General features: G+C 57.2%; 1 protein-coding gene across 4 annotated transcripts; it reads left to right on the top strand.

Moving 5' to 3' along the window:
• The first annotated feature begins 432 nt into the window (after nt 1-432).
• Nucleotides 433-20693, top strand: BMF (Bcl2 modifying factor). Of its 4 annotated transcripts, none has more exons than XM_070053363.2 (5): nt 433-590; nt 974-1101; nt 3127-3423; nt 4867-5027; nt 14474-14697. In XM_070053363.2, exons 3-5 carry the CDS (start codon nt 3132-3134, stop codon nt 14678-14680), a joined length of 660 nt encoding a protein of 219 aa, XP_069909464.1. In that variant the 5' UTR covers nt 433-590; nt 974-1101; nt 3127-3131; the 3' UTR covers nt 14681-14697. The 4 variants fall into 4 exon arrangements, with proteins under 4 accessions (XP_069909464.1, XP_008267435.2, XP_069909463.1 ...); XM_008269213.5 differs by lacking the exon at nt 14474-14697 and adding an exon at nt 17145-20693 and having other exon boundaries at nt 481-590; XM_070053362.2 differs by lacking the exon at nt 14474-14697 and adding an exon at nt 15366-15678 and having other exon boundaries at nt 501-590.
• Nucleotides 20694-23737: the final 3044 nt, after the last annotated feature.

Raw genomic sequence — 23737 nt, 5'->3', positions numbered from 1 at the left:
CGGGGTTTTCTTCTGACCCGCCCGGCAGGCGAAGGGGCGCTTGCTGTCACTACGCCGTGATCCACTGGCACCCGCACCTTGCCTCCACCGGGCGCAGTCAGCCGCGTCGAAAAGCTCCCCGCCGCCTCCTCTCCTCCTCCTCTGAACGCCAGGCAATTATTCAACCCATTCCCGAGAAAGTAGACAAAAGTCACTCTGGCGCCCCCTCGCTCCCAGCCAGCAGAGAGCTCAGGGACTCTCTGGCGCTTCCGGAGCCTGCGCTAGGAGCTGAATCCCAGCCGTGCGACATTGCTCCGACTGCGCTTCTGGCGGAGGTCAGAATTTTGCTTGGCCCCTTGCAATGTTTCCAAGGGAGGGTTCGTACATTCGTGACCGTCCCTGGCAGCCTCCCAGCCCGGGACTTGGGGCTGCACTCACCATTGGCCAGCCGGCGGCGTGACGCGCCGGGAGGCGGGGCCTCATCAGCTGTTTGCGGGATGCCCTGAGCGGGCGTATTTTGGAAACAATACCGCACCGTGCGGAGTGGCCTCCTCCCGCGCCTGCTGCCGCCGCCGCCCCTGCCCGTGCCTCCCGCTTCCCGCCGCAGCCCGGTGAGCGCCCGGGCGGCCGGGGGCCGGGCGGAGTTGGATCGCACCTCCTCGGGGAAGTGGGGAGCGGAGTCGTGCTGCGCGTGGGGGCCCGGGAGGGGTTTGGGCTGCGGGCATCTGGGTGACCAAGAAGACCTGGGCTGCTGGGGTGTCAGAACGGGGTGCAGAACCCACATCGGTGTGCCCTACTCCGGGAGGAAACTTGGGAATAGCATTTGGGACTCGAAGGAATTGAGTCTAGGTGGGCAGGGGAACCCGGGGCGCGCTGCGGAGCAGATCTGGGCGCCCGAGAACGGCGCGGCCTCGGGGTCCGATTTTGGGGTAAGGCAGGGCGTCGGGGGCGGTCCTGCCTCCCTGCGAAGTCTGAAGGCTCCTCTCCTTAACAGCTGGGCTGTTTCCCTCCTTCTCAATCGAGTCCGGGCGCCGAGCCCCCGAGCGCTCGTCACGCTGGACCCTGGCGCAGAGCCCTGGCATCACGACTCGGAGGCTGAGACCCTCTCCTGGAGTCACCCAGGTCTGGGGCGTGAGTGTGAGTGTGTGTGTTCTGAGGTTTTAGCCACCGTCGGTCGGTGTCTGGCTGCCGCCTTCTCCTAAGAGGAGGAGGAGCCTAAGTCAGCATCCCCGGTGGAGCCCTTTAGGGGCTGGGATGGCCCGTGCGTGTTGGGTTCCCCTCGCTAGGAATAAAGCATTTCCCTGGCAGTCTTCGCAGGAAGTGCCTTCCTCCTAAGGGTCTGGAGGGAGGAGAAGGTCTCTCTACCCGTTGGCAGCTTACACTTGACCTTGTCCAGCACCCCTCTGGGGGCTGCCACAGACGGACAGGACCGGAGAGCCACCTGCAGTTCCTGGGGGAGGGTGGGAGGGTCCCCGGGCTCGCGGAACCACGCCCTCTGGCTGCCCTTCCCCCACTGTCCAGTCCAGGCTGGGGTTGAACTTTGGGGCTTTGCTGGGAGGGGGAGGGGGAGGTGAGAGGCTTCAAAGGAAAAACCCAGACAATGACTCCTGCTTGTGATTGGCTCTGGAAGGCGCCTTCTTAGGTTGGGATGGCCAGCCTGCCGAGAGGAGGTTGAAAGGCAGGAGGGGGCGTCCCTGCCAGGTGACAACACTTGGTCCTCTTTCAGTCCCTGTTGCTGATAAGTCAGAGCCCCCACCCCCACCCCCACCAGCCCTGTCCCAAGAATGCCATGTGTCTGCTTTGCCACCCTAGCAGGCATCTCCTCACTCCAGGGAAGAGGGCAGAGACAGGACCAGAGACAGCTCAGGCACCGCGTGGGGGGGTGAGGGCAGAAATGAGCATCTCAGAGAGACCTGGTATTTAGGAAAGGCAGGATTTCTGAATTTAACAGAGATTCCTTTAAGTCCTTCCCCAACCCACAGACCAGTTGGCTTGCTCTTCAAAGGCAGACTGGGCGACAGAACGCCATGGGATCTCTAACTGAGTCTCAGGGAAGGAACTTTGTCTTTCTGTTTCCTTAAGCTTCCAGGTGCTAGTTGCTTCGCGCTGTCCCAGGGGTCCCAAGGGGTTCCTGGTGTGTGTTTAGGGGGCTGGACTGGAAGCAAGATGCTGGGTGGCCTCTTGGCTAAGGCACGCTAGAGCCATCAGGTGGAGCAAGAGGAACTTCTTTATCACCAAGACACTCACAACAACAGCCTCAATAGTACAGGCAGCAAGTGAGGTCACAGCCAGAGGGCTGAATTTCACTTCCTTCTGTGAGGCAGGTCGCACCGCTCTCAGGTTCAGCGCTGGCAGGCATGGGAGGCTGTGGGGCCGAGGAGTTGACGTCCCAGGGACTAGTGAGTAGACTGCGCTGGGGCCGGCTGACACTTTGCCAGGGGCCGGCCCCGCCTGGCAGGCAACCTGTGCTGAGCAGACAGCTCTGCTGTGCGGGAGGAGAGCGGAGCAGAGGGGCAGCTGCAATGACTAACTTGGGGCTTTATCCCTTCTCCCAGGACACACTCTCACCACACCGCAGAGCCTGTTTGTTGTGTTGTGCAAGCAGGGGGTGGAGACTAGAGGAGATGGGCAGCAGGGCGGGGCTTAGCAGGTTTGGAGGGAACCTGGCTGCCCCGGGATGGCTGGCTTTTGTTTTTGCTGCTGAGCCGGGAGCTCAGCTCAGACTCAGGCTGAGAATTTGGAGAGTGCCCCTTAGGGGATACACGTGTGTTGTGAGGTTGTGTGTACGGCCAGTCCCAGTCCCCCGAGCCCACCCACAGCCGTCCTGTTTACATTTTCCCAGGTGCCAGCATGATTGTATAGCTGATGCGACTACCCCTCAGCCTGAGTCACGAGAGGTTGGGGAGAGGTGGCCTGGGCTGTCCTCCACAGAGGTGTGGATGGGCTCAGCACACAGGCAGGTCACATTTTGGGGGTGGGTCCCCCCCTCCCCGCAGTGCTTTGGAAGGGGAGTAGTATGTCCACCGTACCTGGCCCCGTGCAAATGAATGAGAAGGGGAAGTAGTGAAGCAAGCCAAGAAGGAGGGGAGTCCTTGCAGGTATGGCTCGGCACGGGCAGCCGCCCAGATGCCTGCGTTGCCCTCACAGGGGACATGGAGCCACCTCAGTGTGTGGAGGAGCTGGAGGATGACGTGTTCCAGCCAGAGGACGGGGAGCCGGGGACCCAGCCCCAAAGCTTGCTCTCTGCTGACCCGTTTGCCCAGAGCCAGCTGGACTGCCCCCTGGGGCGGCTGCACCTCTTCCCTCTCACCCACTGCTGTGGTCCTGGGCTGCGACCCACCAGCCAGGAAGACAAGGCCACCCAGACCCTCAGCCCCGCCTCCCCGAGCCAAGGGGTCATGCTGCCTTGTGGGGTGACCGAGGAACCCCAGCGACTCTTTTATGGTAAGTGCTCTTAGCCTCAGGACTCCTCCTATAGAGGTTGGGGGAAAAGAGGGGACTTTCCCTGCCCAAGCCTGCCTTTGTGATTTCCTTCCCCTAAGTCCCACTGAGCAGCAGGGGCTGCTGAGTGCTGCTGGATGCTAAAGTCCCTGCCTTTTGCTACCCGCACCTGGACAAATGGCCCTGTCCTTTCTGTCCCTTCCTGGAAGGATCCCTTGGATCCAGGTGTCTCTTTTTACATCCTGCACCACTCCCCACCCCCACCCCCACCCCCACCTTTTTGTGTCCTGGTAGGGATTTACTTTGTCCCAAAGAAATCTGTGGGATCCATGACTCGCTGTTGACACTGAAGGGGAAAACCCAGCTGGTTCCAGGAGGGAAGGTTCCTGAAGGCAGAAAGTGGCCCCAGTGGTCACTTGGGACTTTCTGTGCCTGGAAGGGGAACTGGAGAAAGAGGTTGGGCCTGCCTGGGCTCCGTGCCAGCAGAGGGGCTGTGTCCAAGGCAAAGTCAGACAAGACCCCTTCATTTGTGGGCTCGAATGATTTGTTTTAGGGAGAAATATGCCCTCCTCCGGCAAAAGAGCAGCCTGTTCTTAGCACAGCAGCTTACGCGGGAGGGTGGAGGTTTGGGGGTTATCTCGCTGTGTCTGACGGGCCAGGCTGCGGAGACGCTGCAGTTATTCCCAGAGGGAACTGCCCCGTAGGGCGATTCTTGCCAAGCAGTTCTGGCGGCACTCAGAAGCTGGATGACGCCGGCCGGCGGGCGGGCGCGGAGGAGGGCGAGGCGGGGGAGGCGGCCGGCTGGCGCCCCTAGCGGTGGTACTAAGGCCAGCATGCGGTAAGGGTGCAGCTCCGGCCTCGCGGCACCCCCCCCGCCCCCCACCTCCGAGGCCGCTTCCAGAGAGAAACTTGGATCTGTTTGGGTCTCAGGAGTTTGTGCCACTGCCCACAGGGTCAGAAGCCTCCTCTACAGCTCTCCTCTACTGCGTTGAAAAAGTGAAGACATTTTTCACAGTTCTCTCTGTCCCTGGCTGTGCTCAGCCCGGGAAACTCTGGAGAGCTGCCTGCAGTGCTGTTCCAGGGAAGAGCTTCAACCTGCTACTCTGAGAATAATAAATTGTGGTCAAGTGTAGGTTGATAAATACGGACAGAAGGTTTACATGTTCACCCAGTCTGCCCTTTGCCACTGCCCTGACGGTGAATGGGGAGCCCATTGGACGGCTGTGACTGCTCCCTTCTGTTCCCCCAGCATCAGCTTCTATGCACTTGGGCAGCAGGCAAGCAGGCTGTCCGAGCTTGGCAGAGCTCCCTGGTGGAGGCAAACTGGCTCCTCTCCCTTCCCATACTGGGGTTTACCCTCAGCCCCAAGGCTTGGCCAGGAGAGGCAGGCGTGGAGGGCGGGGCAGGCGAGAAGACCGCTTAGAGCTGGGTCCTTTTTCTTTGCAGGCAATGCTGGCTACCGGCTCCCTCTCCCTGCCAGTTTCCCTGCAAACTTCGCGCTGGGGGAGCAGCCCCCTGAAGGGCAGTGGCAGCATCGAGCAGAGGTCCAGATTGCTCGGAAGCTTCAGTGCATTGCTGACCAGTTCCACCGGCTTCATTTACAGCAAGTAGGCACAGGGCTCTAGGGGGCGGGTAGGGCGCGAGGGGCCTAGGAGCCAGCGCCTGTCTCTGTCCTCCTATCGGCAGCTCTGGCTCTGCTGGGCCTCAAGGGCATGGTGGCAGAGTGTTAGCCTCGGCTGTCATCATCCCCACGGACAGTTTAGGCTGATCAGATGAGCACTGCTGCCCTCATCTCTCTCTGGTCTCCAAGTTGGTTGCCTGCCCATTCCCTCCCTGGGAAGGCGATGGCTCTCTCCTGAAGGCCAGCGCTGGGGGACTGTGTCTCGCAGACCTAAGGAGAGGTTTGCCAGGTGCTGTTGGGGGTGCAAGGGGATGGGGTGAGCCGGCCAGGGGATGGGGCCTGAGCGGGGGAAGGTGGCGGAACCGGTTGAAACCTGACACTTCCCAGCTGGGGAGGCCGCTCCTCACTCACTGTCTGTCTGGGATCCTGGGGCTGGGGCCTCAGGAGAGTGCACCTCCGATAGAGTCTCCCCAGAGCCGCGGCCGGCCGCTTGGCCGGGCGCTCTGCCGCCGCCGGCTGCTTGGCCGGCAGCCTGGCACCAGCCCCGCCAGGGCGGAGCATCGCGTGTCAGCCGAGCATGTGGCAGGGTCGGTCAACAAAGGCGGCGGCTGGCAGGCTCGTGCTGGAGGAGCCCTCCGTGCCACAGCCTGGAGGCTGCCCTGGGCCGCTGCTGCAGCACTGTCTGGGTCCGGCCCCCAGGCACTTAACCCTTTCCTTCCCGGCTGGCTCTCCGTAGGCTACCCTGCAGGGATCAGAGCCTGAGGGTGGATCCCTGCTGGTACAAGCACTGCAGAGGCAGGACCACTCCACCTGGACACGAAGGCACTCCCCATCCCTGGGACAGTGTTCCTGGCCAGTGGGCACTCTGTGTGTGTGTGTGTGTGTGTCTGGAAATCAAGAGTATAAATAACTCACCATCACCAGGCAGACCCTGAGGTTGCATGGGGGATTTTAGGTGACAGGGGAGTAACAAGTTTGATTTAGGAGCCAAACCATTGCTAGCACCAGGAGGGGGAGAAGAGGCATTGGCCTTGGATTTTCTGAGAGCAAGCCCAGGGGGTTGTGTGGTTCTGCTCGCTGCCGCTGCCGAGCAGCGCTGAGGGAAACCTGGGGCTAGCCCTCACTGCGCCCGCCTGGTGGGCCGGCTGGTCCCTCAGTGATCAGGAAGGGAGGGTGGCCCTACACTTACATTATAAGGCAGCCTGGCCGCCTCTTCTGGCCCAAGCTGCAGTCCCTCTTCCCTCCTTTGATTGTTTTGTGGAAACTTGGCTTCGAGTTTCCCCTTCAGCCCTTGTGTGTGGACTCACTCTGATTCTTGGTTTCAGTCTCTTGGCCTCTTTCCTGCCCATTCACTCCACCCTGGTTGTGCAGGCCTGCAGCTGCGTGCGCCTGAGCCCAGCTCCCGGCTTGCAGTCCTGGGACCCACAGTGGCTGTGAGTCTCCTGGGCTCAACGGCAGGACTGTGCATGCAGCTTTCCCCCGCATAGTCTCCCGCTCTCCCTCCGCAGCTGTTTCCTGGAGCGTTCCCCTCCCTAGTCCTTGGTGAGCCCCTGGGGGCTTAGGAGCAGGTGGGAGGCCTCCCTTGGCCTGCCGTGTCCTGGTGTGGGACTGGAACACAGTCCCGGGAGGAGGAGACCCCTGTCCTGCACTTCTCTGCTTGGCGTTATTTCTCCCCATCAGGTCAGTTCCTGACAGGCACCGTCCTCTCTGCCAGAGCCACCCCAGCTCTGCCCTGCACCTCACCCATGCCGGCTCTTGCGTTCCTGGTGCCAGCTCCCTGCGGCTGCCTTGCAGCGGCAGGAGGTCGGCCAGTAAGGCCTTCCTGGCCCAAGGAGCTGGTTTTCCAAAATTTTCTCTGACAAAGAACCAGACTTTTTGTCTACTCCCTGGAGAATTCTCTAGAAAAGACTCTAGCTGTTAACCCACTCCTGCCCCCTAATTCTGCTCACGCATCTTGCGGACAGAGCTAGGGTGAAGGCCGCAGGCAGATGGAGCTACTGGCACGCCTGGGGCCTTTCGGCAGCTGGTTTTTAAGAAGTGAGTTGCTTTCTGAACTTGACCCTTACATGAACTATGGTCTAAAGTTTCGTATCTAGAAAGTGCCGTTGTCATTCCTGCATTTTTACGCTGTGTCTTTTCCTGTTCCCTTCCATCATCATTGTGGGCAGAGAAACTGAGGCACTGGGGAGGAAGCAGATGGGGTTAAGCCCCGAGGCTTCACTTCCAAGTTGGAAGGCCCATGGTTGAGGACCGGAAGTCGGTTGGCCTCCCTGAGCCTGTTTCTTGTTCTGTAAATGAGAGCTAACATCTCAGAGTCTTAGCAGGGACCTTGAAGGGTGCAAACACCCATGAGAGGTGCGGGCACACAGTGGACATTCTTCCACGCTGTCCCCTCCCACGTATTACTGTCCTAGGCATTGCCCACGTCTGCTCCTATGGATTCACAGTCACTTCCTGCCCTGCCTGTTGGTCTGATCCCTGGGCAGAGCTGTCCCTGAACTCCACCTCCTCCCCGCCCTCGCCCCGGCCAGAGGACTCCTCAGTCATGGACCCTGGCCTTGCCCATTTCTCCTCAAGGAGCGACAGTCATTGTGGGCTGCAGGGAGGGAGCTGAGAGAGGCAACCCAGGAGGCAGGAGGAGGTCAAGCAGGCCTGGCCGCCTTCTCTCCCCCAAGACCTGGAATGGTGTCCTGGGCCAGAACAGTGGTCTTTGGGCCGTGGCCCACCAGGGGGTGGGAACTCGCCACTTTGTCCCTGGTCAGGGATCTCCATCGCCTTTTCTCTGCACCTGGAGAAAGCTTCTCCATTGAAAATGTAGTACAGAGAGAGGGGGCATGATAATGGGAGAGATGGCAGAGGGCAGCAACTGACCCCTGGGGCAATGGCTTCCAAGAGTTCCCCTTGGTGTTGGCTTCTGTGGGTCAGGTACCTCTTTGCATATATTCCGAGGAGCCCAGAGGCTGGAGGGTCCGGCCAGCCTGGTTGCCCAGGTGATCCATACAGGCTGGCTCCACATACCCACAGGCAAGAAGCTGAGGCAGAAGATGAGTCGGTGTGGTTGCCGGCTGTTGGTCTTGGGGTCACCAGGACAACAAGAGAAGTGGAGGCAGGGAGAGTGGGGTGGCAGCCTTTCCAAACCCCGCCACCTGGCCCACCTTCCTCTGACTGGGTCAGGAGTGGAGGTTTCCCCTCGTGGCACCACGGTGAGCCGACCTGCTGCAGCAGGAGCCCCAGTGGCCCGCCGACTGTGACTTGGGCTCTGTGAGGGGGGTGTTTCCGTGTCCCTCCAGCTTCTGCCTGGGATATGGAGGTGCAGATCTGCTTCCTAACGGAGCTCATGGCTGCTGGCCAGAGGGTCTGAGACCCAGCTTCTTTCCGTTTCTTGTGTCTAAGGAGGGGCAGGAACCAGTGTCCCCTCCCCTGGGGAAAGCCTCCTGTCTCATTGGATTTCATCTTGAAATTTGTGAGGCTGTTTCTCGGTACTCTTAAGAAGCCAAGAATCCTCAGAAAGTAGCTACCAGAGGCCACTGAGGGAGTAAAGCTACTGGAGTGTCGGAATTCTTCATGTTGGAAATTCCTTTTTCATTTGGTCCAGGAGTGACTCCATTCAGAAAAATCAGATTTGGAAATTCCCTGAATAGTAATTGGATGTTTTGGAAAATGAAATTTGAGAAAACTTTCATGCACTAAGTTGAAACCATCTTCAGCTCTCATGTCACAGGAAGGAGATGGATCTGGGTTAAAATCCCAGCTCTGTCACTTTGCAGGTTCTGTGTTTGTGAATACCTCATTTCACCTCTCCAAGTCTTGGTTTCTAACCAAAAGTTTCTTCAGGAAGTTTGTGAGAAAACGGAATGAAAAGATGTTTTGGGTTTGTGGCACAGTGCTCAGGATGCTGCTTCAGATACCCATATCCCGTGTCAGAGGGCCTGGGCTCCAGTCCCTGCTCTGCTCCCCTTCCAGCTTCTTGCTGATGCGCACCTTGGGAGGCAGCAGATGATGGCCCAAGAACTTGGTGGGAGATCCGATTGAGCTTGGGGCTCCTGGCTTCCGCCTGGCCTCACCCTGGCTGTTGTAGGCATTTGGGGAGTGGGTCTGCGGATGGAAGGTCTCTGTCTCTGTCTATCTCTCTCACTCTGCCTTTGAAATAAAACTTTAAAGGAAGGTTGACTTTGACACAGAAAAAGTTTGAAATCCACACACAGTTTTTCCAGAATCTACATCTCCCTCCACGAACTCTTTGAGTGAATGGTTTGAAGACTCCTGGTGCTTGCAGAACACACCGTGGGGGGTTGTGAGATGATTGAGGTGTGGACAGGTGGTCACTGTTAGCCGTGGGATAAAAGCTGACTTCAGGATTCCACTTGGACCCAGCTTCCCGGTGCTTGGAGAGCTCTTCTGGTGTTTGCATGGCTTCTTAGCCAGCAGCACCCCTGCCAGCAGCCTGAGTCCTTTGTCCAGGGAGCCGGTGACTGCTTCCTGACCCCTGGTGGGGGGGGGAGGTAGGACTGTCCTTGTTGGTGAGTGGTTTTCTGGAGCCCAGACCATGGCTAATGAGATTGCTCAAGGTCTCAATGGGCAGCCCTGGGCAGGGTCCCCAGAGACTTGCCCTAGATGAGCAGGGTCCCCAGGAGCCAGCTTCTGTCCCAGGAGTGGGAGATCCACCCAGGACGTGCTGGGGAGGAGCAGAGCTGGGGGAGGGGCGGCGGCGAGCCGGTGTGTGCGTGAGAGCCAGGGCCGGGGCTGGGGGCCCTGTGTTTGCTCTGTGGCTGGCTCTGTTTATGTCGCTCGCTATATTTAGCTTCTGAGTCATCCCGGGGGCAGACTAGAGGCTGGGTTCTCCACACACTCTGCACCTGACCGCTCTTTCTTCCAGGACCAGGGCCCTGAAGTTGTGGACAGCCATGGGCATGGGAGTTGACTTTTGTTCTTGGGGGTGTGTGTGGGGGGGGGGGTGGGGCACAGGGAAAGAAGAGTAAAGAAAAATGTCTGGTTTGCCTCTTGACCCATGCCTGCAGCCAGGAGGAAACTTTGCCTGCCCAGTTTGCACACTGGTTCCAGATGGGATCAGAATAGCCAGCTACAAAGATCTGTGTTGGGCCTCAGAGACCAAGGCTTCCTCCTCCGTAGCCGAACAGACCCACAACAGGCCTGCCCGTGGTATTCCCTCCCCAACCCCCACTCCTGCTTTCTGCCGGGGCCCAGTAGTCTCTCGAGCTGCTGTGAAGTTGCCCGTAGTCAGATGGAGCTACTCTCAGATGCAGGGAAACTAAAACAGCCGGATCTCTGGGGGAGCACCAGGAGGGGCTCAGTGATTTCTGTCTCCAGCCCAGGCCTGAGTCTTGGGTGGTACAGCACTGCCCTCCTCCCCTCACCTGCCCATGGCTGCAGCCCGTCGGAGGAAGTCTTCCAGTGAGAACTGGCTGGCCCCAGGCTGCCCTTCCTTGCTTTGGAGAGGCAATTGGTGTCGCCGTGGCGGCTCTGACATGCTGTAAGTGCCATAGTCACGCCGAGGAAGACCTCAGCAAGAGCCTTTCTCCCTCTTCCGTTCAGCCACATTGCCAGTCCGGAGCAGGGAGCCCACCAGGCCCGAGGGGCTGCCCCCGGGTTTCAGAATCCCTGGCTTGACCTGGCAGCCCATGGCTGCTTTGGCTCATCTCAGAGGAAAGTCCAGGGCCTCCCCAGGACGCCGTGGGTCTGCTCTGAAGACGGTGCTCCCAGGGCAGGCCCTGCCAGCCTCGAGTGTCAGGCCATGCTCAGCAAGGAGACGTGTGGTCCCAGGGTTTCCTCGCGCTGCCGCCGGGTGCAGGTAGTAGGTGTGCCTTTCTCATTTCATCACCAGCAACCTCAAAGTCCCCTCCACTGTCCCTGCTTGATGCTCTGGAAGTGAGGTGCCAGGCCCTAGTTGTTGCCCTGGGAGTTGTACAGAATTTATCGATTCTGAAACCAAGGTCTTCCCGCCATCCCGTGCCTGCTTCTTGGCGGGCGCGTTCCAGAAAGCGAGCCTACGATGGAGCTCTCGTGTGTTGCCCCGACCCACTCTGCCTCATTTCATACTTAGTCCTGGGTTCTTGCTTTTCTCTCCCAGAACAAGGTCTATATCTTAATCATCTCTGTATCCCTCAGAACGCTTAGCTCGGTTGGACGCTTGAGAAGAGCGTGCTGAGTTGCACAAAAATATCTTCCCAACCGCTTTCCAGTGGAATTTTCCTAAGGTCTCTCTTATCTCAGTGTTCCTGCTCTCAGTGGCAAGGCTCTTTCCTCCCTTGGCCTGGGGGGTTTTAGAGCATGGCCTGGGAAAGGGAAAAGTGGGAAATCTGTGCTTGAGGGGGTGCGCGCCACCCTGGACGAGTGGAATACGCAGTTTCGCCATGCCAAGAAGCACAGTGTGCTTTCGGAACACGGTCCCGAGTCACCACTTCAGACCAGCTTCGGCTTGGTTTCTGTTTGATCTTCAGTGAGCTGCACCTCGCAAAGGTTCATTTTTTTCTGGTCCACAGCATCCTTACTAAATAGTTAATGATCTGGAAACAATGTCTTTAAACTACTAGTAGGGAATGCAGCGGCGATTTGCTTTGAAAAGGTAACACTATTTTCATAATGTGAGTGAACACACTAATATTTTTTAAATCATTTATTTATTTTATTTGGAAGGCAGAGATAGAGAGAGCTCCCATCTGCTGGTTCACTTCCCAAATGCCAACAGCAGCCTGGATCTGAGAGCTGAGTCTGGCTCTTCCACGTGGGTGGCAGGGACACGGCCCCTCGAGCCATCACCTGCTGTGTTGCAGGGTGCATGCCAGCAGGAAGCTGCACTCAGGAGTGGGGTTGGGACTCACACCAAGGCACTCCAGTATAGGATGCGGGCGCCACAAGTGGCCTCTTAGCTGTTACACCAAACACCACCCCCCGCCAGCAGCGCGATATTTTAGCAAAGGGACAAGACTTTGGAGTCCGCAGTCAGGGGTTGGGATCACCTCCCTCCTGACTAACTTGCCTGGGGTGACTTTCCAGAGCTTTGCTTTTGCATCTGTAAAACGGACTTGAGGGGCCCTGCGTGGGGCCCGGGTCCCACATCCCAGTGAGGGTCACGTGACCAGGCAGGCGTGCACGCCGTCCTAGGTCTGAGGTTTTGGAGGATGCCCTCCATTTGGTAACTTTGCATCTTGTGCGTTAGGTTCTTTTAAAATGTGGCTTTGCTCCTTCCTCCAATTCTTTGGGGGTGATTTAGTTCTTGCTAGAGCAGCTGGAACGCGGCTGACACACGAAGCCCCCCGAGGGTGTGAATTGGATCTGAAAGTGGAGGGAGATCCTTATCCGGGGAGGGTGTGCTTGGTTGGGAGGCTGTGAGCCTTGAAGCTGAGACTGATTTGTGTGATGCTGCCTTGACACACACCGTAGCCATAGCCAGCTCCTTTTTTTTTTTTTTTTTTTTTTTTTTTTTTTGGTTTAAAGCCTCTACCAGCAGGGCGTCTCCCAGACAGGAGGCTGATCCCATCACAGAAAGTCCGTCCATTGCTCCTACTGGCTAGACAGCAGTTGCTCTGGCCCAGACAAGTGGGTTCTGCTGTTGGGCTGACGTTCCGTTGTCAGTACTGTGTGCACTTGTTGAGTACCTACTGTGTGCTATCCAAATGATCATGAAACAGTCAGAGTACTTTGCGCTTGGCGGGGAGTTGAACACTTCTCAGCCAGCTGCCTCCATCCCCTGCCCGCAGCGAGAGAGCGAGGAGAGAGTGAGGCCGAGCTCAGCCGCCCCAGAGGTCTTCCTTGCCTGCCTGTCCTGCTGTCTTGACGGGAGAGTGCTTTCCCCTGCTGTGTCGGGGCTTCCACCTCTGTTCTTTCCCTCTGGGCCTCGCCTGCCCTCTCAGCTGCTCTGTAAGTCTGGTGGCTCTGGGGTAAGCTCTCCATCCCCAGGGCCCCGGTCCCCCACCGCTGGGGCATCCCTACTGTCCATTCTGGAAGACCCCCTGGGAGGGACACTAGGAGGGCTGGGCCTTGCTCCAGAGGTTGGCCCTGGTTGAGGTCAGCTGATGAACTGGGCGCTGTGCCAGGTGCCCTGGAGGCAGGGCCATGTGTGGTCCTGCCCGGCTCCCTCACCTTCTGCCCCTCGCCCCTAGCCCCTCCTGGCAGGACGCCTGCTCTCTGGTGTTTCCGTGTCTGTGTGCCTCATCCCCGACCGTGACGGCCGATTTCCCTCCTCTCTGGCCTCCCTTCATGTCCTCTATCTTTTTATATTAAGACCCTTTGGCTTAACTTTTGGGAAGTATTTTCTTTATCGCTTTCCTTGTCATCAGGGCATCCTTTGATTCTTGGGATGTGAGGTGGCTGGAAAAGGAGTTGCCCTGTGGCAGGAGAAGGCTGGAGGGAAGGATGCGGCACCTGCTGGTGCCCAGCGAGGGCTCATGGCCTGGGGGTGGGGTCCCAGCCCTGTTCTGCTGGTCTCCAGCCTTCAGTAGTTACAGCTCTGAGTCACAGGCCTTGGGGGACTGTGGATGACAAACTCTTGAGGGCTGGAAAGCACCTCCCTGGTTTCCAAAAGGCAGTCTGTGGCCCGGCCAGCGGGGCAGGAAGACACTGAAGAAGGGAGCAAGCACGAAGTGTTTTCTTCCAGGCTGTACGTAGGATCCTGAGTGAGTTCACCTTCTTCTCTGTAATGTCTTGTATCTTCCCATTTTTCTACCATTCACATGTATTGCTCTGATGGTTAAAATATCTAAAATAAATGTCACTTCTGATTTTCAAACTGTCATCCAGGGAGCTTATTCAATATGCAGATTCCTGGGCCCCCTTCCTGGAGATCCTTAGTTGGTATGGGCAGGGTCAGGGCACTGTCTTTACCGTGGCCCCGTACCCCAGCAGGTTTTGTGACACAGGCAGGCTTGGAGACCGCCCATCTAAAATAGCAAGGAGTCAAATGAGGACTCACACACAGAGCCCAGCCTACAGCCAGGGCCTCTGGTTCCTGCCCTGGGGATCCATCAGTGCCTTCCTTGCCAGTACTTGAGCCCTAGGACTGCCACAGGCAGAGGTGTGGAGCTGGATCCTCCCCAAGGTCTGCCTGTGTGCCCAGCAGTTCTGACAGCACACTTTGGCTCACAGCCGCTTATGGTTCCTCCCAAACTCCCAAGCACCGTAGGTAAAAGTGCTACCTTGCTTCATCCCCAGAGACTTCAGGGCCCAGGAAGTTGCACAGTTAGCCTCCATTAATGGCATTTGGGAGAAATCGAGGCTTACAGAGATGGGATTGACCCAGGCCCCCAACCAGAATTGAGCTCTCTCTTCCATGGCCATTGAAATCTTTTGAGATGGTTTAGTGATGGGGATGTAGAATAAGGAAAGATGGATGGAATGAGAGCTGTGTTAATGTGGGTTAAGCTGCATCTCACATCGGAGTGTTTGGACTAAATCCTGTCTCTGCTTCTGATACAGCATCCTGCTAATGTGCCTGGAAGGCAGAAGACGATGGCTGAAGTACTTGGGCCTGTGCCCCAATGTGGGAGGCACCGATGGAGTTCCAGGGTCATGGTTTCTATCTGGCCCAGCCCCGACCATTGTAGCCTCCTGAGGAGTGAACCAGTGGATGGAAGATTGGTTTCTCTCTCCTTCTTTCTCTCTCTGTGTCACTCTGCCCTTTAAATAAAGAAATACATAGATCTCTTTTTTTAAGATTTATTTTTTAATTTTTTATTTATTTGAAAGACAGTTACAGAGAGAGAGAGAGAGAGGTCTCCCATCTGCTGGTTCACTCCTGAAATGACCACAATGGCCAGAGCTGAGCTGATCTGGAGCCAGGAGCCAGGAGCTTCTTCCAGGTCTCCCACGTGGGTGCAGGGGCCCAAGGACTTGGGCCATCTCTTCCACTGCTTTCCCAGGCCATAGCAGAGAGCTGGATGGGAAGAGGAACAGCTGGGATTCGAACTGGCACCCATATGGGTTGCTGGCACTGTAGGCTAGGGCTTTAACCCACTGTGCCACAGTGCCAGCCCCAAGAAATCTTTAATGCAAATACATCTTTAAAGCAAATACATCTTTAAAGCAAATGAAGATGGATAATGGCACTGGGAGCATAGTGGTTATGGTTAGTGACTTGGCTCTAGAACCCAAAGATCAGGATTCAGTACAGTTCTTGCCACTTGCTGGTTAGGTCTTGCCTAAGTTACCTCGCCCTGTCAGTCACTGTGCCTGTAGTTGGCGTGGTCACAAACACCGACCTCACAGGGCTGCTAAGGACCGAAGGCTATAGCGCGTGTGGGGCAGTGCTTCTCGCACGCTGGCCTTGCCATCGCCAGGGACCCTGCTACAAATTCACGCTCTGTTTCAGCTGCATCTCTGAAGCTGCTGGGCCGCGGTGTGCGAAGCAAGGACGCGGGGCACGGCCACGGGCTCACAGCCCTGGTGGCTGTCACGCGGGGACTGCTTGACACAGGCACCTGAGGAGCTGCGGAGTTCCAGCGGGCTGGCCTCTCCAGGGACTGCGTTCTTCCTGGATTCTTCGGCTCTTCCAGCACATGACCTTTGCCCCTGGGGAGGGGAGGCAATGGGAAGGGAGGGGTCCCGTGCCCAGCTGCTGCCGGCTGAGGCCTCCTGTCCGTCCGCAGCTGAGGCCATTTTCACGTGACTTCACTCTGCCCAGCTTTTGTTAAGCCACGAGTGTTTCCTCTTTTTACTCATCTTTGTTTACAAAACACGAGGAAGCCTTCGGTCTCCCTGCCAGCTGCCCTGGGCGGCTGTGCCACACCCGACTTCCCTTCCCTTCCTCGTGGTGGCCCGGCCTCCAGCTTGCTGGGTTGTTTTCCAGTCTCTTCCGCAGGAGGAAGAGGAACGCTGTTGCCTTGGATTGGGGGTGGTGTCGCAGGTTCACCTGTGTTGTCAGGGCCCTGAGCTCGGCCTCAGTGGATGCCTCTCATCTCCTTGCCCCACCCCTCCCCTGCCGGGCGGGATGCAGGACAACCCAGCAGCCCCCAGGTTCTCTTGGGGTAAGGTCAGGGAGGCGGGGGCTGCACGTGACCTCGAGGACTTGCCTGGTGGGGCTGGTGCTGTGGTTAAAGCCAGCAGAGGAGAGGGCTCCGTGTCCCAAGTCCAGCCTGTGGCTGCTCCTTTCTGCCACACTAGGGTTGGATTCCCCTGCCCATTGAGAACCCCGTGGTGAGGCCCCAGGCCAGACAAAGAGAGGACAAAGAACAAAGATCCCTCTTCCAGCAGCCCGGAGTCCCCCTGGGGCCTTGGCTGGCCCCTGGGAAGGGTACCTGTGTGGGCAGAGCACCAGACACAGTGCCATGAGCCACTGACCCCTGAACTTTGCCCCCAGCCTCCCAGCCTGACAGTAGGACCTGGGATAACCTCCAGAGCGTGGTGTGCATTCTTTGTTTTTGTTTTGTTTTCAAGTATGTTCTTGCTTAATGTTTAATTGGCTCCAGTCAGTAGGAAAGCGCTCCAAGAGGGATTATTTATGGCTTACTGTCAAGAGCGGCTATAAAAAGGGCAGTGCTGAGCTGGAGATGCTGGGAAGGCAGAGAGGGCGGGCGCTCGAGTGAGTGTGTGTGTGTGTGTGTGTGTGCGCGCGCGTGTTTGCACTGGATGAAATCAGATTTTTGCTGCCTCAGCAGTGTGGTTTAAATTGAAGATTAACCCTTTGACCTTCACAGTGTCAAATCACTTGCAGATGGAGGCTCCCCCGCTTCTCCCCCTTGTTCTCTGTGTTACTTTGGAGTGGGGGGAGAGAGAGGGGCACTTCTTCTCTTTCTCTCTGAAGCGAGTTTGTTGTTCGCGCAGCTGAGGTTTGAGGGGCTCGGGAGCCAATCTGATTAAAAGCAGCACTTGGCTAAACTCTGGAAAATCCTGCAAGCAGGGGGAAAAGTTTAATCCTCTTGTGCACAGTGCATATAGAGCCTGGTCTTTGCTTTGTGATGTTAAAACTGTAATTGTTTTTGGAGGACTCCACTGTCACCAAGTCTTTCTCGCCTCCCCAGCACCCTCCGCAGCTTGCTGTGCTGATGGGATTTGGGTGCTCAGGGAGGGCAGAGTGGAGCTTTTACTGCAAAGGATAAGCAGTCATCTAAGGTGTCTGGGAGCCAGGTTGATTTTGTTTTCTTCTCTGCAGCACCAGCAGAACCGAAATCGCGTGTGGTGGCAGATCCTCCTCTTCCTGCACAACCTGGCTCTGAATGGTGACGAGAACAGGGATGGGGCAGGTCCTAGGTGAGGCTGGGCCGCCGCCCCCTGCGCATGAGCACCAGGAACACCGGCTGGAACAGAGCCAGGACTGACGCTGTGTCTTGTGAACTTGGCTTTGGTGGTTGTTGTATTTGTTTGTTTTTGTTTTTACATTTCTCTCTGTACATACGACATTCCCCAGGGGAACCTTCTTGCCTTGTTCAGGAGCAAGGGCCTTTGTCAAACACTGTTCAAGGATAGGCTGTGCGTCTACGATGCTGGCAACTCCCAGGGGCCCTGACGGCAGATGTCAAATCTGCCCCCTTGGTGATGTCCAGGGAGTTGACTGTAATTTCTCCACAGGCGCTTGGTTGAAAATAGGACACTGGGTTGTCTCCCAGTGCCACCTAACTAACCTGCCAGCCCTCCACTGCGGATGGGACCTTCATCCTGAGAGTCACCTGCTTCCACTCCCCAGGGCATGGCCAGGGGCCTCTAGGCTGAGGCAGGTCACTAGGCTGGCCAGACGGCCATGGTCTCCCCCGCCACCCAGCCGCTGCCAGCCCCCAGGGCTCAGGGATCCTTGCCCAAGCCCCTGTTGCCTCCAGCAGACCTCAGGGAGGGATGGGTTCCTCCAGGGACCCTTTGACTGTGCCATGACATGAACCCAACTTCCGGGAAGGCCTCAAATCTGACTTGGTCCCATGTCGAGGGCCCAGGATCGGTCCTGGGGTGCCGGACTGCTGCCACCTGCGGCTGCCTGGGACTGGCAGGTGCCAATCGTGGAGGAGCTGAGTAGCCCATCACCGTGCTGCAGCCAGCAGCTCGTGCCTGTGTCAGGTCTTCTTTCAACAGATCCAGCCCTGGGACTGCAGTCCACCCCATCATGAGCACTGTTGAGCATCGAGGGGCTGCCCTGCCCCAGGGCCAGGGAATTTGGTGGCCATCCCGCCAGCTCCAGAGGCCCTCCGGCCCCTTGGTTTCCTTGGAAACAACATACCTCCTCCTCCTTGTCCCCTTCCTTTTTCACACCTAGTGGGACACAGGAAGAAGCCAGGCCAGTGGCTTTGTCAGCTGGACAGCGACTTTCAGAGCGATAGACAATGGCTAGAAGTGCGGAACCGGCAATGCTGGGCACACATTTCCCGCAGCCTTGAGCTTCCAGCTGGGCCAGAGCGGCATGCTCTGGACTGCAGCAGGCACGGGGCTGCCTCTGGACTTCTCCCCTTCCCTCCTTGCCGTGGCACTAACGGAGAGACTTAAAAGCAGCCGGGCTGGAAGCTCCGAGAGCAGCCACAGGGAGTCTGTTAACCAGACATCTAGAAATTAACGATAGTTTTTGCCTGTGTAAGAAAAGACAACATTGGTGCTAAAGGAGAAGCAAGGCCCAAACCTGGGCAGAGACGACCCCAGGGCTACTCAAGGAGACTGGAGGAAGACTCTCACATCTGAGCAGGCTCGGGCTCCTGGAGGTCTTCGGCTGGTCTCCGGGACGTACAGCTGGGCAGGTTGCCCAGTGGACGAGGGCGGCTGCAGGGAACTGTGGAGGCTGCGTCCGCCCGCCCCGCCCGGGGAAGGGGCGCCTTTCCTGATTTGCACAGAGGTACCGCGTGCTCTCCCAGTGGCCCGAGGACAAGGACCTCCTGCCGTGCCTGTAAGCCTTCGGTTCATCCTCCCAGATGTTCTAGACGTATTACCTCTTCTTGGCCAGAATTCTATTCTCAGGGTGTGTAGCATGGCTTGTCTGGTGAGAAGACAGCTTCCTGCTCGCAAGGAGAAGGCGGCCAGGGGACGGGCATGGAGGCCAGCTCCAGGACACGCTGACTGCTGTGAAAACCTGGCTTTCCTTGTGTGTTGCCATGCCATGTCGTGATGTGTGTGGGACCCACGTTGGTTGTTTCCCCTCTCCTGGATGGAGGCTGTGACAGGCAGGAGGCTTTGTGTGCTTGAGTGCTGTCCACACAGACCAGGATTGTCCATACCGGCTGCCTGTCACCCGTCCCGGGCAGCTTTCCACCCAAGCTGAGCAGGAGAGAAGATGGCCTAGCCCCTGGTGTCAACTTCAGAGAGCTGGCCAGGCCCAGGCTGCTCGCCCACCAGACCATCCCGCCTGATCCCAGTGGAAGGGGCCTCGCCACGCTGTTGCCATCTTCTGCAAACCCAGAGCTGCAGGTGTCAGGCAGCCCAGGCCAAACTGAGACCCCCTTTCATCCCTCACCCCCACCCTGGAGGAAACCCCCTGGTGGCCCCAGCAGGGAGAGAGGGTTCCCCTGGGTGTCTGTTTTTAATTGGCTGGCAATCTGGGCCCTTTCCCTCCCTGCCTGGTGAGTGGGCCCAAACATTCCTCAAGTCCAGCCTCAGGAGACGCCCCTCCCCCTGGGCCCCCCCTACGGGTCCCATCCCCCACCGGGGAGCCGGTCTGTCTCTGGGAGCCGGTCTGTCTCCGGTGAGGAGCTGGGAGAGCATCAGAGGGAGGGAGCGGTGACCTGGGTCCTGACCTGTAGGCAGCTGAAGGCCTGTGGGGCTTTTGCGGCCTGCTGGGGTGGGGGCTGGGAGAGGGAGTGGATGCTTCCCTCACCCTGGAAGAAATGCCCTGGAGGAAGGGTTAAGACAGCCTTCTCTTTCAGAGCCGAAGACTGGAGCATTCTGGAAGCCTGTAGACAGATCTGGGGAGGGGCCCCCAGGCCCGCCAAGGGTGGAGGACTGGGCCTGTCTCAAAGTCCAGGCGCCTGGAGAGCTGCCCCCAGCCTCTTGCTCAACCCCAGGTGGAAGAAGGTCACCTGAGTGCCTTCCTCAGCCTGGGGGAGTGGGCCTGTGTCACTATCAGGTGGCCCCAGGGAGAGCTGTGTGCCTGCGGGATTGTTTCTGGGACTCAGAGGGGCAGTCCGGCCCTGTCCTCTGCGGGCCCCACCTGGGCTGGCCTGGGGGGAGGACAATGGAGCAGTGTGCCGGTCCTGATAAGCAAGGAGCCTGCTTCCCCAGTGAGAGCTTGTGTTCGTTTCCAAAGAGGGATGGGGAGATGGGGTGGCAGGTGGGGAGGAGCTCGGGCGCCAGGCTGGCCTGTGGGTGCACCCTGGGCAGCTGGCAGGCAGGACGCTGAATCTGGACGGCAGCATGAGCTCTTCTGGGGATGCCAGCCTCTGGACCGCAGGTGCTCCCGGGCCTGCACTGCTCCTGTCCCTGCTCGGAGCGTGCCAGTGGCCCACCCCATCCCTGGGTCCCCAGGGGTTGTAGGGGGAGACCCAGTGAGAATGTAGCATTTCCTTCACCCCTAGGTTACTTCCCTGGGGTCTGGGCACTCTGCCTCTGGGAGAGAGCCAGAGAGGAAGAGGGAGAGGAATGGGGACCCATTTTGTTTTTAACCTGTACAAATATGGCTTTGTGTTAGACACATGCATGTATGTATGTGTGTGTATGTATATAAATATATAAATATATATATTCATTTTCCCCTCATCAATTGGTACAATTTTTAATAAAAAGCATTTAAAGAAAAGCTGGTCTTTTTATTCTTTTTAAATATTTATTTGAAAGGCAGAGTAGGGAGAGAGAAAGAGAGAGCTTCCATCCACTGGATCATTTCCCAAATGGCCACAATGGCTGGGCCTGGGCCCAGTCGAAGCCAGGAGCCTGGAATTCCATCTGTGTCTTCCATGTAGGTGGCAGGGGCTCAAGACTTGGGACATGTTCTGCTACTTTCCCAGGTGCATTAACAGAGGGCTGGGCTGGATCCAAAGTGGAACAACCAGGACTCGAACCTGTGCTCATAGCAGGTGCCAGTGTCGCAGGCAGCAACTTAACCCACTGCACCACAGCGCCAGTTTTTATTTTTCAAGGTGTGGCAAAAGTGCGGTAGTCTTAGCTTCACTGTGTCTCAGACATCTTCCTGGGCTGCCCCGAAGGCGCCTGGCTGTTTTCACCATGTCCTTTTCCTCTTGGAGCGGATTTCTGCCTTGCGAGGTGGGTAGACACGGGCTTTGGAGCTCATCCAACCTGGCCTTGGGTTCTGGTTTCACCTCCGCCAGCCAAAGGATCGTGGACAAGTTAAGTAACCTCTGAGCCTTCAGTTCTTCTGAGTGTAAAATGCAGTTCTTCCTGCTTGAGGGATGAAAGGGAAATGTGTCAAGGGCCCTGCCCACTGCTGGCTGCTGCTGGCGACCCTGGCGGAGGAAAGCCCCCCTCCCCCCACCGTCCCCATCCCCTCTCCGTGGAGTTTTCCTTTATCAAAGTGGCATCTCTGGAGGCCCTGCTGCTTCGAGGGGGCACTTCCTGGCTTGCATTTCTTTGTGGATTAACAATGCGGCCAGGGCTCAAAAGGGTAATTTAAAGCTCTTGACAGAGTTCTGAAAATCCCTGGGAAAAGCACGCCTGGTGCTATCAGCAGTTAGGCAGGGAGCAGAAGGGCCAGCCTGCCTGGCCCTGGTGTGATTGGGGAAGCGGGGAAGCCGGGAAGCCGCAGCCCTGTGAGAGCCAGCCTGGGACTCTAGTGCCCATGCTTCCATGGAGGGGGAGCCTGAAGCAGCCTTGGGGCTCCTCCCCTGGCCCCTTTGCTTTGGAGACTCCTAGAGGAGGAAACTGAGGCCTGGCACAGGGCTGTTCTTTTCTCCCGCCAAGTCAGTCAGCCGGGGATCGCTGCATCATCTGTGTTTTTACTTGGAAATCGCGCTGCCCTTGCCCAGCTGCCCGAGGAAGCCGAAACGTGTCTGCCATGCCACGTAACCGCTTCTGCTCCTGAAAAACGCGGCACTTCCCACCACCCCGTATTTGGAGAGGGAGGTTTATTTTTACTGGAGTGTGGAAGGAGCGGGCCCCGGGCTGTGTCCGGATGTTATTCTACAGTGCACGTGCTGGGGTGTCGTGGAGCCCGGCAAGTGGTTCCTGCGAGGCGCACATGGAATGAAGTGACTGGTGGTGTCTTTTTCTCAAGGCTTCCACCCTGTCTTGGGTGAGGCTGCACCCAGTGGTCCTGGCCAGAGGCCCAAAGGTGCACCCTTGTCTTCCCCTGTCTACTCTTTTTCTCTCCAATCCATCCCGAGCAGGGGTGGGGAGCTTCTGGCTGAATGAGGCCCACGGAATCATTTGGTCAGGTCCTGACAAGGTAGCTGCAGGTGGAACTCGAAACTCAAGGTCTGTAGCAGGCTAATTTTTAAGTTGATCAGTTTATGTGGCCCGTGAATGCTATTACAAATATCCACTTGGCCCTGAGCAGAAAACAGGTTCCCCACTCCTGCTCTAGAGGAAGTCCAGTGAGAAGTTAAAGGCATAGCTGCCCAAGCTTGCACCCCGGCTGTGTGTCTCAACCAGCTGTGAGGCACTGGGCAGGTCACGGACCTTTCTGTGCCTCAATTTCCCATCTGTGAAATGCGATCATACTATCTACTCACAAGGCCGTCAATGAGGATTAGGTGCGTTGGTATGTCTAAGCTGCTTACAGTAGTGCTTGCTATATGTTAAACTTTCAGTAATTGGCAGCTGTCAATGTCATTGGTAGTATTACTCATGTATTTCTAGCACTTGACCAGTGAGCTCCAACCATTCTTACTTGGAAGTAGCTTGCACTTCTGTCTCTGCCACATTGTCTTGATGTAAGCCTTGTTCCCTGGACAACCGCAGAGCCTCCTACCTGATCTCTGGCCAGCCTGGCCCCTCCCGGTGCCGCCATCTCTGCTGCCAGGGCACCTTTCAACCCGCAGACTCAGTCCCATCGCCTACACTGGCTCACTCCCGAGCCTGCAGCCACCACTGTGTGTCAGCATTCTGCATAACAAATTATTCCCAAATGTAGCAACTGAAAACAACACACACTGATTACCTTGCAGTTTCTTTTTTTTTTTAACAATAAAATTTGTTGTAAATTTATTTATTTCAGAGGCAGAAACAAAAGAGCCCCATCCACTAGTTCATTCCCCCAACAGCTAGGGCGGGGCTGGGCCAAAGCCAGGAGACAGGAACTCCATTTATCCGTGGCAGGGCTCCATGTACTTGGGCTATATTCCACTTCTCTTCCAGGCACATTAGGAGGAAGCTGGATCGGAAGCAGAATAGCTAGGACCTCAACCGACACTCTGTTATGGGATGCTGGTGTCCCAGGTGGGGGCTTCACCTGTTGTACTACAGTGCTGGCCCCAGGAGCCAGGAGCTCAATCCAGATCTCCTACGTGGGTGGCAGGCACTCACCACTTGAGCAATCACTGCCGCCTCTCACGGTCCATGTTAGCAGGAAACTGGTCAGGAGCCAGAGCTGTGTATGAAGTGGAATACAAGCGTCTTAATTGCTAGACTAAATGCCTGCTCCTCTAAAATTTTATTTATTTAGTTAGTTAGTTAGTTAATTAGTTAGTTAAGAGGGAGGAAGAGAAACAGAGAGGTGTTTCCCATCTGCTGGTTCACTCCTCAAACGTTTGCAATGCCTGGGGCTGGGCACTGGATCCAGGTCTCCCGCATGGGTGACATGAACCCAATTACTCGAGCCATCACCACTGACTCCCAGGATTGGCCCTGGTGGGAAACTGGAGTCAGGAGCCAGAGCTAGGAGTTGAA

The sequence above is a fragment of the Oryctolagus cuniculus genome, chromosome 12 (assembly GCF_051225735.1).
Source record: "Oryctolagus cuniculus isolate XC-2025 breed Fujian yellow rabbit chromosome 12, ASM5122573v1, whole genome shotgun sequence".
NCBI classification, from domain to species: domain Eukaryota; kingdom Metazoa; phylum Chordata; class Mammalia; order Lagomorpha; family Leporidae; genus Oryctolagus; species Oryctolagus cuniculus.
This window is presented reverse-complemented; position numbering and strand designations above follow the sequence as displayed.